At 39.5% G+C, this 14,061-nt stretch overlaps 1 protein-coding gene and 1 pseudogene across 1 annotated transcript; both read left to right on the top strand.

The window, feature by feature from the left end:
* Positions 1 to 1,561: 1,561 nt before the first annotated feature.
* LOC106301808 (probable esterase KAI2) lies at positions 1,562 to 2,845 on the top strand (the record flags this gene model as incomplete). The annotated part of the gene is given in 2 exon segments (XM_013738288.1): positions 1,562 to 1,932; positions 2,166 to 2,845. Coding segments are annotated over 2 exon segments (816 nt in total). The 3' UTR covers positions 2,611 to 2,845.
* Positions 2,846 to 8,317: 5,472 nt separating this feature from the next.
* LOC106303474 lies at positions 8,318 to 13,597 on the top strand (annotated as a pseudogene).
* The last annotated feature ends 464 nt before the right edge of the window (positions 13,598 to 14,061 follow it).

Raw genomic sequence — 14,061 nt, 5'->3', positions numbered from 1 at the left:
TCTCTCTCTCTCTCTCTCTCTCTCTCTCTCTCTAGACACAAGAAAATCTTCTCTACCTGCGTTTGTTACTTCTGTTTAGCACACTTTATAATATACGATGTTTATTTTTATGCGTATTAAATCAGATGCATGTATACGTTGTTAATTTTTTTGTTAAAAAATAATTTGTGCATATGCTAATTTATCAGGCGGTAGTATATGAAAATAATAATATCGATAATTAGTCAATTCTTAATTTTGGCATGTATAAAGGCTGCAATAAATATGTGACGTCTATAAGCCACATATTTTTATTTTCTACTCAACTAACTTAACATATAGATACAAAGAGCCTTATCCTTGGATAATCTGGTATATTTGGAAGGCTATGAATGATAAGCTATTCAGGGGTATCGACACCCACTAGAACTAGTCAAATATGCAGAGAGTGAATGTCAAGCTTGGTACAATGCAAAGGAAGCTATACATGTTCCTCTGCAGGCACAAACTGTTGAAGAACCACGAGCCTTAAGCTTGGGTGATATTTGTATGGTGGATGGTTCATGGACCTCCACAGTTCAATTTAGTGGAGTGGGATGGGTTTGGAAAGATAGCATGGAAAAGATTCAGCTTATAGGGACACATAACTTAAGAAGGCGTGAGACAGCATTACACTCGGACACTACAAGAAAACAGCGGTATTCTAACGGACATTCCAACGGAAAATGAAATCCTCGGAATTTCCCGAGGAATTTGGGTTTCCTCGGAATTTCCTCGGAATATTCTGACAGATTGATATTTCCTCGGAATTCCGTCGGTATATTCCGAGGAAATTCCGAGGAAACCCAAATTCCTCGGGAAATTCCGAGGATTTCATTTTCCGTTGGAATGTCCGTTAGAATACCGCTGTTTTCTTGTAGTGTCCGAGTGTAATGCTGTCTCACGCCTTCTTAAGTTATGTGTCCCTATAAGCTGAATCTTTTCCATGCTATCTTTCCAAACCCATCCCACTCCACTAAATTGAACTGTGGAGGTCCATGAACCATCCACCATACAAATATCACCCAAGCTTAAGGCTCGTGGTTCTTCAACAGTTTGTGCCTGCAGAGGAACATGTATAGCTTCCTTTGCATTGTACCAAGCTTGACATTCACTCTCTGCATATTTGACTAGTTCTAGTGGGTGTCGATACCCCTGAATAGCTTATCATTCATAGCCTTCCAAATATACCAGATTATCCAAGGATAAGGCTCTTTGTATCTATATGTTAAGTTAGTTGAGTAGAAAATAAAAATATGTGGCTTATAGACGTCACATATTTATTGCAGCCTTTATACATGCCAAAATTAAGAATTGACTAATTATCGATATTATTATTTTCATATACTACCGCCTGATAAATTAGCATATGCACAAATTATTTTTTAACAAAAAAATTAACAACGTATACATGCATCTGATTTAATACGCATAAAAATAAACATCGTATATTATAAAGTGTGCTAAACAGAAGTAACAAACGCAGGTAGAGAAGATTTTCTTGTGTCTAGAGAGAGAGAGAGAGAGAGAGAGAGAGAGAGAGATGGGTGTAGTAGAGGAAGCTCACAACGTGAAGGTGATTGGCTCAGGAAATCAAGGGACGATCGTATTAGGTCACGGGTTCGGTACGGACCAGTCAGTATGGAAACACCTGGTCCCTCATCTGGTCGAGGATTACCGCCTCGTGCTCTACGACAACATGGGAGCCGGTACGACCAATCCGGAATATTTCGACTTCGATCGTTACTCGACTCTCGAAGGTTTCTCTTTTGATTTGATTGCAATTTTAGAAGATCTCCAAATCGAGTCTTGTATCTTTGTTGGTCACTCTCTATCCGGCATGGTTGGTGTCTTGGCTTCTCTTAACCGACCTGACTTCTTCTCCAAAATCGTCATGATTTCTGCTTCCCCACGGTATATATATATATATATATATATATATATATATGTATATGTATATGTATATACATATATATATATTTTTTTATTATTACATCTCTGTTTCGGACATAACGTCGACAAAAGTATATCCATGTTCCTTCGCTTGTCGGAATTATCCTATTTCTCAAAAAATTCATTAAAATATTACAGTTTTTATTTGTTAATTTAAATGATTTTTTGGGTGTGATTCTTGTGATGCGTTTTAGATACGTGAACGATGCTGATTACCAAGGTGGATTCGAGGAAGAAGACCTAAACCAGCTTTTCGAAGCGATGCGAAGCAACTACAAAGCGTGGTGTTTAGGTTTCGCTCCACTAGCGGTAGGTGGCGACTTAGACTCAGTAGCCGTTCAAGAATTCAGCAGGACGCTCTTCAACATGCGTCCGGACATAGCACTCTCCCTGGCTCAGACCATTTTCCATAGCGACATGAGACAAATCTTACCATTTGTCTCTGTCCCTTGTCACATAGTCCAAAGCGTTAAGGATTTAGCCGTACCGGTCGCCGTATCCGAGTATCTTCACAACAATCTCGGATCCGAATCCGTGGTCGAGGTTATGTCTTCAGATGGTCATCTTCCTCAGCTTAGCTCGCCAGATTCTGTTATTCCCGTTCTCCTCCGTCACATCCGCAACGACATTGCTCTCTGATGATGAAATGGTGTTAATTAAGTTTAGCGATATTAAATGTATGATGTGATATGTCTGGGTAAGTTAGTATATCGTTTCGTTGTTGTTTTGTTCTGCTTCGTTTGTCTTGGATTCTGTATTTGATCAGTTTGTTGTTCTTCTTATCTTTGCTTCACGAAAAGTCTTGGTCTCTTGTATCCAGCTTTGCTCGACCTTTTCTGCACTCATATAAATGTAGCAATAGCGATGTTCGTGATTGGTGGTCCATCCATGGTGAATTATTTAAAGTGTCGTTGTTGAGCTATTATGTGTGTGAACTGTGAACAGAAGTTGAAATTCCGAAGATAGTTATCAAATTTTTAAATTTTATGTCAACGTTTCGATACCTATAAATTGATGAAAACATGCATTATTTAGAGATTTTATTTTGTTCAAAGTATAAATTCCAGATCTTAGGTACATAATTTATCTCAGACTTTGGAATCAAATTTCAGATATTCTTATATAAAAATAACAAACCATTCATATCAAAAGTAGTTTAAAAACCAATGCACAAAAAATCAACCCTCTTATGTTACCCCTAAGTCACTAACATCCGTAAATATTTACACTATTTAGGGGATTTACAATGAACTTGCCACTACTCCGACTATATATGGTGTTTTTCAGGATATCGAAAGTATCTCTTCGCACTGCTAATATTGTCTAACAAGACTTTAGTTAGATTGTAAGTGTACTTTGAAATTTAGTTTGTGACTTTTGTTGTTATAACTGTATATTTTTCTTTTGTGATAAAATCCTACAACCTTTATACTTAATGACTGTAGGATTGAAAAAAATGCTTTCAAAATAATGCAAGTGCTGTAAAACATTATACAGTTTATACTGATAGAATGTAGATATTCTGTTACTAACTAATCAGTTTAGATACGATCTTGTATGAGTATATTCTCCTATTATTCTGTAACAGTCTTGGCTTTCTCGCTTCTGATCCAATTCTCTCTTTCTTTTTTTCTTTCACGCCTTCTTCATCTTTTCATTCACTCTGCTTTTCTTTTCTCCTTTCTATGGCTGATATCCCAGCAAACGTTGATCGGGCATTTGGGGTCACTAATATCAAAACAAACATACCAATCAAACTTGACCTAGAAGATCACAACTACGACGCATGGCGCGAGTTGCTTCAAACCCATTGCCTTGCGTTCGACGTTCTAGGCCATATCGACGGTTCTTCTACGCCTGAAAATGCTGATGATGCTCAATGGCACAAGAGAGACAGTCTTGTCAAACTATGGCTGTATGGAACCCTTGCGGAGAAGCTATTTCGAAGCTCCTTCAAACCTGGAGGCACGTCGCGTGACATATGGTTGCGGATTGAAAATCAATTCCGTAATAACAAGGAAGCTCGGGCAATTCAAGTCGACAACGATCTACGTATTCTGGAGATTGGTGAAATGAAAATCCAAGAGTATTGTCAAAAGCTCAAATCCTACTCCGATCTGCTTTCCAACTTAGACGCTCCTGTTGCTGATCGAACGCTTGTCATGTACATGCTTAACGGTCTCAATGATCGTTTTGACAACATTATCAATGTGATCAAACACCGCGATCCATTTCCTACTTTTGATGCAGCTCAGTCTATGTTAGAGATGGAAGAAAAGCGAGTCCTAAAGTTCAACAAGGCGTCTGCAACTCACAAGGACAACGCTTCTTCTTCAACAGTTCTTACCGTTGCTGACGAAAAGCTAGAAACATCGCGTCCTCAACAACAACGACAACACAATTACAATAACAATCGAGGTGGTCGCCGCAATGAAAACAGAGGCAGAGGACGCAACAACCGTCAGTACTACACAAACTGGCCGCAGAATCAATATTGGCAATCCCCTTACCCACAATGGCAGCCCAGAAACCCGAACTGGGGTTCGTATTACACGCCACAGCTGTCACAACCGCAACTTATGCGTCCAACTCAACAAGCAAACATGGCAATGCCATTGCTTCAGCCTACCACAGACTTTGCGCAAGCCTTCAATACGATGACGCTCACTGATCCTTCGGCTGGCGAGTGGTACATGGACTCCGGTGCGACGAGCCATCTAGCTGCAGATCCAGGTATCCTAAAGTCTTGTCTTAACAAAAATATCAGTCACTCAGTCATTGTAGGCAACAGTTCTCAAATACCTGTTCTTGCGACCGGTAACACAACTCTTCATACTTCTTCTCGCCCCTTATCTTTGAATCGTATACTCATTGCTCCAGATATTGTTAAGAACCTCATCTCTGTTCGTAAATTTACTAGAGATAATTTTTGCTCTGTTGAATTTGATCCATATGGTTTCTCTGTGAAGGACCTCAATTCCAGGGCGGTTCTAATGCGCAGTAACAGCTCCGGTGAGCTTTATTCTCTACCACCTTCACATTCAAAACCTTCTCCACCATCTCAAGCTTTGTTATCTTGTTCACCGGACCTCTGGCATAAAAGACTGGCGCACATCAACAACAATTCTCTTCGTGCTTTATCTTCTTCAAACTCTATTGCTTGTAATAAAGACAGTCTTGCAACTTCTTGTGAGGCTTGTCAAATGGGGAAACAGCCTAAATTGCCTTTCAGGGAATCAAATTCTTTTGCAATAAAACCTTTTCAGTTAATTCATTCTGATATCTGGACTTCACCTATTTCTTCTCCAAGTAATATCAAATATTATGTACTTTTTCTTGATGATAACACACACTTTCTGTGGGTTTATCCTCTACGACGTAAGAGTGAGGTTTTCTCTAAGTTCAAACATTTCTCTAACTATGTTGAAAACCAGTTTAATTCTCAGATTCAAGGTGTGCAATGTGACAATGGGGGCGAGTATGACAACAGACAATTTCATGACTACTGCGACACCAAAGGAATTCAAATGCGATTTACATGTCCGCATACATCTCAGCAAAATGGAAAATCAGAAAGAATGATTCGGACAATCAACAACGCGGTTCGGTCTCTCCTGTTCCAAGCTCATCTGGCGCCAACCTACTGGGTCAAAGCCTTACATGTTGCAGTGCACATCTTGAACATTCTTCCGTCTGCAGCTATCCAAAGTCAAATTCCATTCACTCTTCTCTTTCATAAAGCTCCTAGATATGATCATCTAAAAGTCTTTGGTTGCCTATGTTTTCCAAACTTGAACTATTCTAATCTTCATAAGTTGGCACCACGATCCACACCATGCCTCTTTTTGGGTTATCCTTCTAATCATAAAGGTTACAGGTGCATGGATCTTAAGACAAATAGGATCATTATCTCTCGTCATGTTTGCTTTGATGAATCAATTTTCCCTGCAGCTACTTCTAAAGGAACTTCTGCAACTTATCATTTTCTCGGAGCTGAGGATGAACCTTCTCCTATGTTCAGAAACATTCTTCAAGGTTCGTATGTTCCTCAATATACTCCACTACCTGTGCCAAACACTATTCCACCTTCAGCTTCATCTTCCTCTGCTTTACCACAACCAGTTTCGCGTGTGGAGGAGCCGGTTATTCCAACTCGCCACAATATGCAAACTCGCAGTAAAACTGGTGTAAGTAAGCCAAAGAAACAGTTTTCTCTTCTCTCTACTGTTTCGCCCTTGCCTACTAGCTACTTAAATGCCCTCAAAGATCCAAACTGGACACCTTCGATGGCTGATGAGATGGATGCTTTTGATAAGGCAAAGACTTGGGATCTTGTTCCAAGGCCAACTAATGTTAATATTGTTCGTTGTATGTGGCTTTACAAGCATAAGCTTGATGCAGATGGTAACCCAAAACGTCACAAATCGCGCCTTGTTGCCAATGGAAAGTCACAAGAAGAAGGGGTCGATTACAACGACACATTCGCACCGGTGGTTAAGCCCGCAATGATTCGTGCCGTGTTAGACGCCAGCCTTGCAAGGGACTGGCCTGTCCATCAACTCGACGTCAAAAACGCTTTCCTACATGGCGAATTGGAAGAAACTATTTACATGCAGCAACCACCAGGCTATGTGAATCACGAGTATCCTAATCATGTTTGCAAACTCAGAAAGGCAATTTACGGCTTGAAACAGGCACCAAGGGCCTGGAATTCTCGTTTCGCTAACTTTGTAAAATCTCTTGGTTTCAAATGCAGCGACTCTGACACTTCACTCTTCATCTTCAACAATGGCGCACGCAAAGCTTACCTCCTGTTGTATGTCGATGACATAATTCTTACCGCTTCAGACGATACATTTCTCAAGTCCATCATTGCCACACTCAAGACAGAATTTCCCATGTCAGACTCAGGCAAGCTTCATTATTTCTTGGGAGTCAAGGCAGAATTCAAAAATGGCGGTATTTTCTTAAGTCAAAAATCATATGCTGAAGATATAATTAAGAGATCAGGGATGGAAGACTGCAAGCCTGTCTCGACCCCGGTTGATCTACAATCTAAGCTCTCTCTAGAGGAAGGGGAGCTCATTCCCGACGCTACACAATACCGGCGCCTCGCTGGGGCCTTGCAATACTTAACGTTCACTCGTCCCGACATCTCGTATGCGGTCCATCAGATATGTTTATATATGCACAGTCCGAGAGTTCCACATCTTCAAGCTCTCAAACGCATAATACGGTACATTCAAGGCACCAAAGCTCTCGGGTTACAACTTCGCAAGAGCAACATCACAGACTTAGTAGCTTATTTCGATGCGGATTGGGCAGGCTGTCCTGACACAAGACGTTCCACTTCTGGCTATTGCGTCTTCCTCGGTTCTAATCTTGTTTCCTGGTCAGCCAAAAGACAACCGACGGTCTCTCGATCCAGTGCTGAAGCTGAGTACAAAGGGGTAGCAAATGCTGTCGCTGAGCTGTGTTGGATTCGCAATCTCATGCTTGATCTAGGCTGCCCAATCACAAAGGCGGATTTGGTTTATTGTGATAATATAAGCTCTGTTTATCTCTCTCAGAATCCGGTGAAACATCAACGAACGTGAAATTCACTTCGTCCGTGAAAAGGTGACAATGGGTCACGTCCGTGTTCTTCATGTACCATCATCTCTCCAATATGCAGACATTTTCACAAAGGGTTTACCCACTACTCTATTCAACGAATTCAGGTCCAGTCTCACTGTCTCAGGACTCGACAATGTGACTGCGGGAGGGTGATAGAATATAGATATTCTGTTACTAACTAATCAGTTTAGATACGATCTTGTATGAGTATATTCTCCTATTATTCTGTAACAGTCTTGGCTATTAAAAGCCTGTAAATGAATCATAATCCCTAAAGGGAATTTCATAAACTAATATATACTTCATCTTGAAGAAAGGTTATATATATCCTATCCAGTTTAAAATAAAATAAAGGTTATATAAAACCGGACCGTAAAGATCTGGTCCAATCTAATTCGTTTTTTTCTTTTGGTTTACCATAGTTCACTGAGCTAGCCCATTTGATAACGGCAATAGTAAGTGGGCTGGGCCATTCATGTAATAAAAACGTTGGACAAAGCACGTAACGGGAAACTCCACACGTGTGCCACCATCATATGCTCTCTCCTCCGTTATTTTACTTTCTTCCCCGTTTCACCCTCAGTCAAAAGTCTGCCGTTTACCGTAGGGTCAGAGCATATACAATCCTAATCCATAATTTACTTGCAAAATGATCTCTAATCCTAATTTACCGCAAAATGGGGTAGCAAATAGAACTGATAAACAGAGAAAAAAAGGGAGTAGAATGATGAACAAAAAAAATAGAGTGATGAAAAAAAAAAAAATGGAGATGCTCTTAGTTCTCGTTTTTACCCCTTCGTTCCCACGGCCACGAAGAGAAGATAAGACCAGGGCCATAGAGACACTCTGGTGGCTCGCGAAAATGGCGACGGCGACGTCGCAGGGAGTTCTCGATTCGCTACTTGCAAAGCAGTGCTCAATTCTCGACATATGGCTGGTCTCGCAATCTTCAATTCAATCCCGATCGTTATCATTTGATCTCTGACTCTAGCTCAATTTTGATTTTGAGCAATAGATTAAGGACTGTGACAAGGCACTTCAGCTTATCTACTCAAAGGTTAGTTCACTACACACGCTTTTGATTAGTGCGTTAGACTATAGGTTCCTCTCTAGTATCACTTTGGGATTGAGTATGATTCTTGAAAAACTAGGAAGATTCAAATGGTGTGGATTCTCTTCTCTTTGAATTGGTATACTCAGTTTTTTTTTTTTTTTAACGTTTAGGAAGTGCTCTTTTGGCTCTGGGGAGAAAACAAGAATCTGTTCTTGTTTTGGAGCGAGGATATAAAAAATACTTGAATTAGATGAAGCCTGAGGAGAAGATTGATAAGCATGATAACGCGTGCAAAGTACTAAGCATGGAAGTCTCTGAATCAGGAGCTTGCAGCAATGGAAAATACCCACGAGTTATCAAATGATGCATCCAAGGCAAGCAAGCACTCTGGTGGTACTTGGGGCTCAGGCAATGGATCAGCGTACAAGGAAAAAGAGAATGTAAAATCTAGCAGCCAAATCAATGGTTCTTATGAATCTTGTAATGGTTCTGATTTGCATGATAATTTATCTGAAAGTTCTGTTCGGTTAGGGGATCTGTCGATTATTGGAGACAAGTTAAGTAGTAAGCCAGGATCGATTACCAAGTTGAGCTTGAAAGATGAGGCACGTTGTGGAGTTAGCGGTCGAACCAAGATAAATAAGAAGTGCACCATAGCAAGAATATCAGAGACCCATTCTATAAGTGTGGATTTTCGAATTTCTAGAGGAATTGCACAGGTATAGCAATACAGCAAAAAAAAAATATATAAGAAACTGTATTGTATCTTACTGGTGTTGACGTATAGCTTCGAAAACTCTTAATCACTGGGCTCTTTTTTTCGTTCAACAGGTGAACGAAGGACACTACATGAAAGCTATATCTATTTTTGATAAGGTGATTTTTTCATGTACTCCTCTTTGGTGAGTTCTATCTCTGGGGAGTGTCTTTTGCTTTTAGTTGTTCTGTTTTAAACTTCTTTTTAGAGGTTTTTTTTTTTTGCAGAAATGTATGGGTCAATTTTTTACCATTAGTTTATCTGTGTGTCAGGTGCTGAGAGAAGAACCGACTTTACCCTGAGGCGCTTATAGGAAGAGGGACGGCTTATGCATTCCAACGAGAGCTTGAAAATGCTATAACTGATTTTACTAAGGTATTTGTATTTGACAAGAATTGTTACCACAGTGGGTTAAAAGCTCACTAATTCTGCTCCTATTGGTCAGGCTATTGAATCTAACCCAGCAGCTTGTGAGGCCTGGAAGCGGAGAGGAAAGGCTCGTGCTGCTCTTGGGGAATTTGCTGAGGTTAGTGGTTCCAAGTCTTCTCTGCTTCTGTTCTTTAATCACAGCTAAAAGCATTAAAACAATACATTTATGACTTATATATGCGGCTCTGTTCGCCGCTGCACATTTATTAAATGATCATTAGTTTTTTCTGGTAATTATCCAATAATTTGGATAAGCCTATGATTGATGCCTGTTTAATGCTTGTATTTTATGGGTAAAAATCCAAGTTTCTTGTTCGCACTTTAAAACTACTCTTTGATGATAGGCGGTTGAAGATTTGACTGAAGCACTGGTTTTGGAGCCAAAGTCACCTGATATATTTGGTGAGCCCCGTGGCTGTTCTTTTACATCTTGCTTCATATTTCAGTTTTGATAACTTAATACCTGTTTTCTTTGGTGAAAACCCACTAATGTACTACTGACGTTCTCAATCATTCAGGTATTATTAATTTTAAATCTAAGGACGTCACTGCTACATGTCTGAAGCAAGAGAAATATAACAAGTCCGCATATAGTTATTTGGTAAGATTATATCGTCTGTTGGTATTCTTGGTCTCCGAAGTAACCATGACCGCAAATTTTTTATTAGCAAAACTTGTTGATAGGGACTAGCTTTTACTTCTCTTGGTGAATATACAAAAGCGAAGAGGCGCATTCCAAGTCCATCCAGCTGGATAGTAATTATCTTGAAGCATGGCTACATCTCGCTCAGGTAAGATGCAAATAGTAAAGTATGTCTAGAATTATGCGTTTTAAGTTTTTTTCATCTATTTAGTTTAACTGTGATGCAAATAGGATTTTGGGCAATTGCTTTTTAGTCTAAGTTTCCAAAAATGAAGAGAACTTACATTTCAACTTTTGGAGGCGAATAAGGTTTTCCTGAAAGATATTTATGTTATGCCATTTGAAAATGAAATTATTTCTCCTTAATCTAGTTGGCGCATCCTAGTTTCTTGATTTGCTTGAATCAATTGACTATGATACACTTCACACTTTTTTATTCACTGTACTTAATGTTGTTTCTTCGCTTTACTTGGCAGCACTATCAAGAGTTGGCCGACCACCACAAGGCTATGGAATGCACTGAGCATGCTCTACAAGTCGACAACAGGTAGCTCTAATTTGGGGTGAACTATCGAATGTTGCACTATCCTGTCTTGACCCGGGTTTGGAAGGCCTATCACTTGCGTGGATTAGCGTTCCATGGATTAGGTGAACACAGGTATGTACAATTAGTGTAAACTAGGATTTCTGGAAAGTGAAAGTTTGGTTTAAAAGGGTAATAGGTCTTCGTTAATGTGCATGTTACCTTAAATGTTCATGTATATCTCAATGCTTACTCTAGAATATGATGTCCTATAAGATTTTCTTCTCCGGGCTTGTAGTGGTAAAAGATCTGCATTTTAGCAAATGGATGTTCTAAAGGAAGCTGATAAGTTTGGTGGTCATAATAAATTACCTTGTGATATATGTGCATGGCTGGTCTTTAAGCAGTGATATTATTCACCTGTGGTTGTTTTTGGTGATTTTATTTTTCAGGATGGCTATCCAAGAATTATCTATTGGCTTGAGCATTGAGAACTCAATAGAGTGCTTGTATTTACGAGGTTCCTGCTATCATGCTGTAGGAGAGTATAGAGATGCGGTAAATAATCAAATATTTGTTGGTCAACGATATGGCTTCATTGATTGAAGGAGAGACTCTGTCTTATTATTGTATATCCTCACAGGTGAAGGACTACGATGCTACAGTGGATGTGGAACTTGATGCAGTGGAGAAATTTGTTCTTCAATGCTTGGCATTTTATCAGGTTCCTAGAGATGTTTTCTTTGTTGATAACCCAGAGGTTACCTGGATTAAAAGCTGAATATTGAAATGGCATTTGCAAGATTACTTTCTTGGTACACTTTTGTTTGTAGCAACCTGTAACGATAGAATATTGCATTGCCTTATTTATCTGATAGCTCTGCTTCTTTGTTCAACTATAACTAGAGCTGAACAATGAAAACCTCTTTGCACGTAATAATGGTGGATGCTTCATTTGTAGCCGCGCTAAACGTGTCCCTCACTATAAATATTTATGTTATCCCTTTTTATTCCACAGAAAGAGATTGCATTGTACACAGCTTCCAAAGCTAGTAGTGAGTTTTCCTGCTTTGATATTGATGGCGACCTAGATCCGATGTTCAAGATTATATGTCTCTCTCGATATTTTACAATGTCAGACTGTTTCTTTTTTTCACTTGCCTGCTCTCTTTCTAATTAGTTTATTCCAATTGGAAATTTGGAATAAACATAGGCTCAACTAATTCGAGGACTATGAGTGCTTTCAGGTGCTGTAAATGACTTTTCATTTTCTGTGGGTTTTCAGGAGTACTGGTGCAAAAGGCAACGGGAAGAAAGCACGTAGGAAAGAGAGAATCAACATGCTTAGCCACAACAGAGGTGGTGCTGGCTGTAGTACTAGCAGTTCCAGTGAAACCTCAACTGTATATGCCTCACTAGAAGATCGATCATCTGGCCGCTCTATCCTGTCTTGGCAAGAAGTTTATTCGTCTGCTGTCAGATGGAGACAAATTTCAGAGCCTTGTGACCCGGTTGTGTGGGTTAACAAACTAAGGTACATGTTCCATTTCTATGCTCAGCATCTTCAAGTCTCTGTTCAACTAGAACTTGGGTGGTTGAGATCATTTAATGCTATTTGCAGTGAGGAGTTTAATTCTGGGTTTGGTTCTGATACGCCGATGGTACTCGGACAAGCTAAAGTAGTACGCTATTTCCCAAATTATGAAAGGTAAAAGTATTACATAGAAAGTGTATTCAGTTATGAGGTTTTGTCTCATTAAATGGAATCATCGATATCTAATATGGTGCTACTGCAGAACCTTGAATCTTGCAAAGACCATCATCAAGGAGAAACCTGATTACCACTTTCTTGAACAAATATTTTCTTTTTTTGTTAATCCAGGGGAAGGTTTGGGTATGATTTTGCAATCAGAACTCCATGTACATTCAGCTTGGGAGGTAACACTCGAAGCATTATATCATTCTTTGTTTTTCTTCTGAGAAAACAAAACTTAGAAAAGTCTATCTGAATCTACAGGCTCTATGCAATGCCTATTGCGGAGAGAACTACGGCTCTACTGACCTAGACACTTTAGGAACAGTTAGAGACGCTTATCTTACGCAATGACATATTACTGGTAAATGACACTGACTTCATAACTTGTTGGATATCTATTACTCAGAACATGTTGGCTTATATGAGTTTGCAAACATTACGCAGGTACAATTTTATGCCGTCAGCTCGTGGGATAGCGGTAACGGGATTCATAGTGTTGCTAGGACTTCTGCTAGCTGCTAACATGGAGTTCACTGAGAGTATCCCAAAAGGGCTACAGATGGATTGGGAAGCTTTACTTAATGTTGAACCGGGTTTCTTTGTTGGTTCGGTTAAATCTTGGTTATACCCTTCCCTGAAAATCAACACGTCGTGGAGAGATCACCCGGAAGTTTCCTCGGCCTTTTCGACAACCGGGTCGGTTGTGGCCGCGCTTAGCACTTACAATGATTGAGTTACAAAATTTGTCAACTTGTCTCTCACAATTTGTCATAAGAGTTGAAAGAAAAGCTTACCAGTCAAATCTCTTAGAAACACAAAGAGTTATAAGAACAACTTTTCTTATTAGATTTAGAAACTACTCAAAACTAAAGCTCTCAATATGTTTCTTTCAATCATATGGAACACCTCTCCATTAGACTTATATTTATATGAAATACAATTCCCTTTAACATGTGGGATATGGAAAACACAAACCTAATCTAAATATAAACTTTCTTTTCTTATTTCTAGGTTTCCTTATTGTGTTTATCTTAACATATTAAACATCTAATAATATGTTAAGTTTCCACAAGCTTGGAATTATCCAACATTCACCCCCTTAATTCCAACTTGAATTAGGGAGATCAATTTCTTGAACTCCAATTACGCTCCTCATTTGCTTGAACATAATTCTCAAGTAATCTTCTTTCACCACACCATGGTGTGCGAATCCACTCATTGGATTCACATCTTTCTCAAGGTTAGACCGGATGCTCTCCTCGCTTCCGTACCGCCTCTTCTTAGAATTGGCCCAGTTCTTGTAGAACCTTCT

The sequence above is a fragment of the Brassica oleracea genome, chromosome C7 (genome assembly GCF_000695525.1).
Source record: "Brassica oleracea var. oleracea cultivar TO1000 chromosome C7, BOL, whole genome shotgun sequence".
Taxonomy (NCBI): Eukaryota; Viridiplantae; Streptophyta; class Magnoliopsida; order Brassicales; family Brassicaceae; genus Brassica; species Brassica oleracea.
This window is presented reverse-complemented; position numbering and strand designations above follow the sequence as displayed.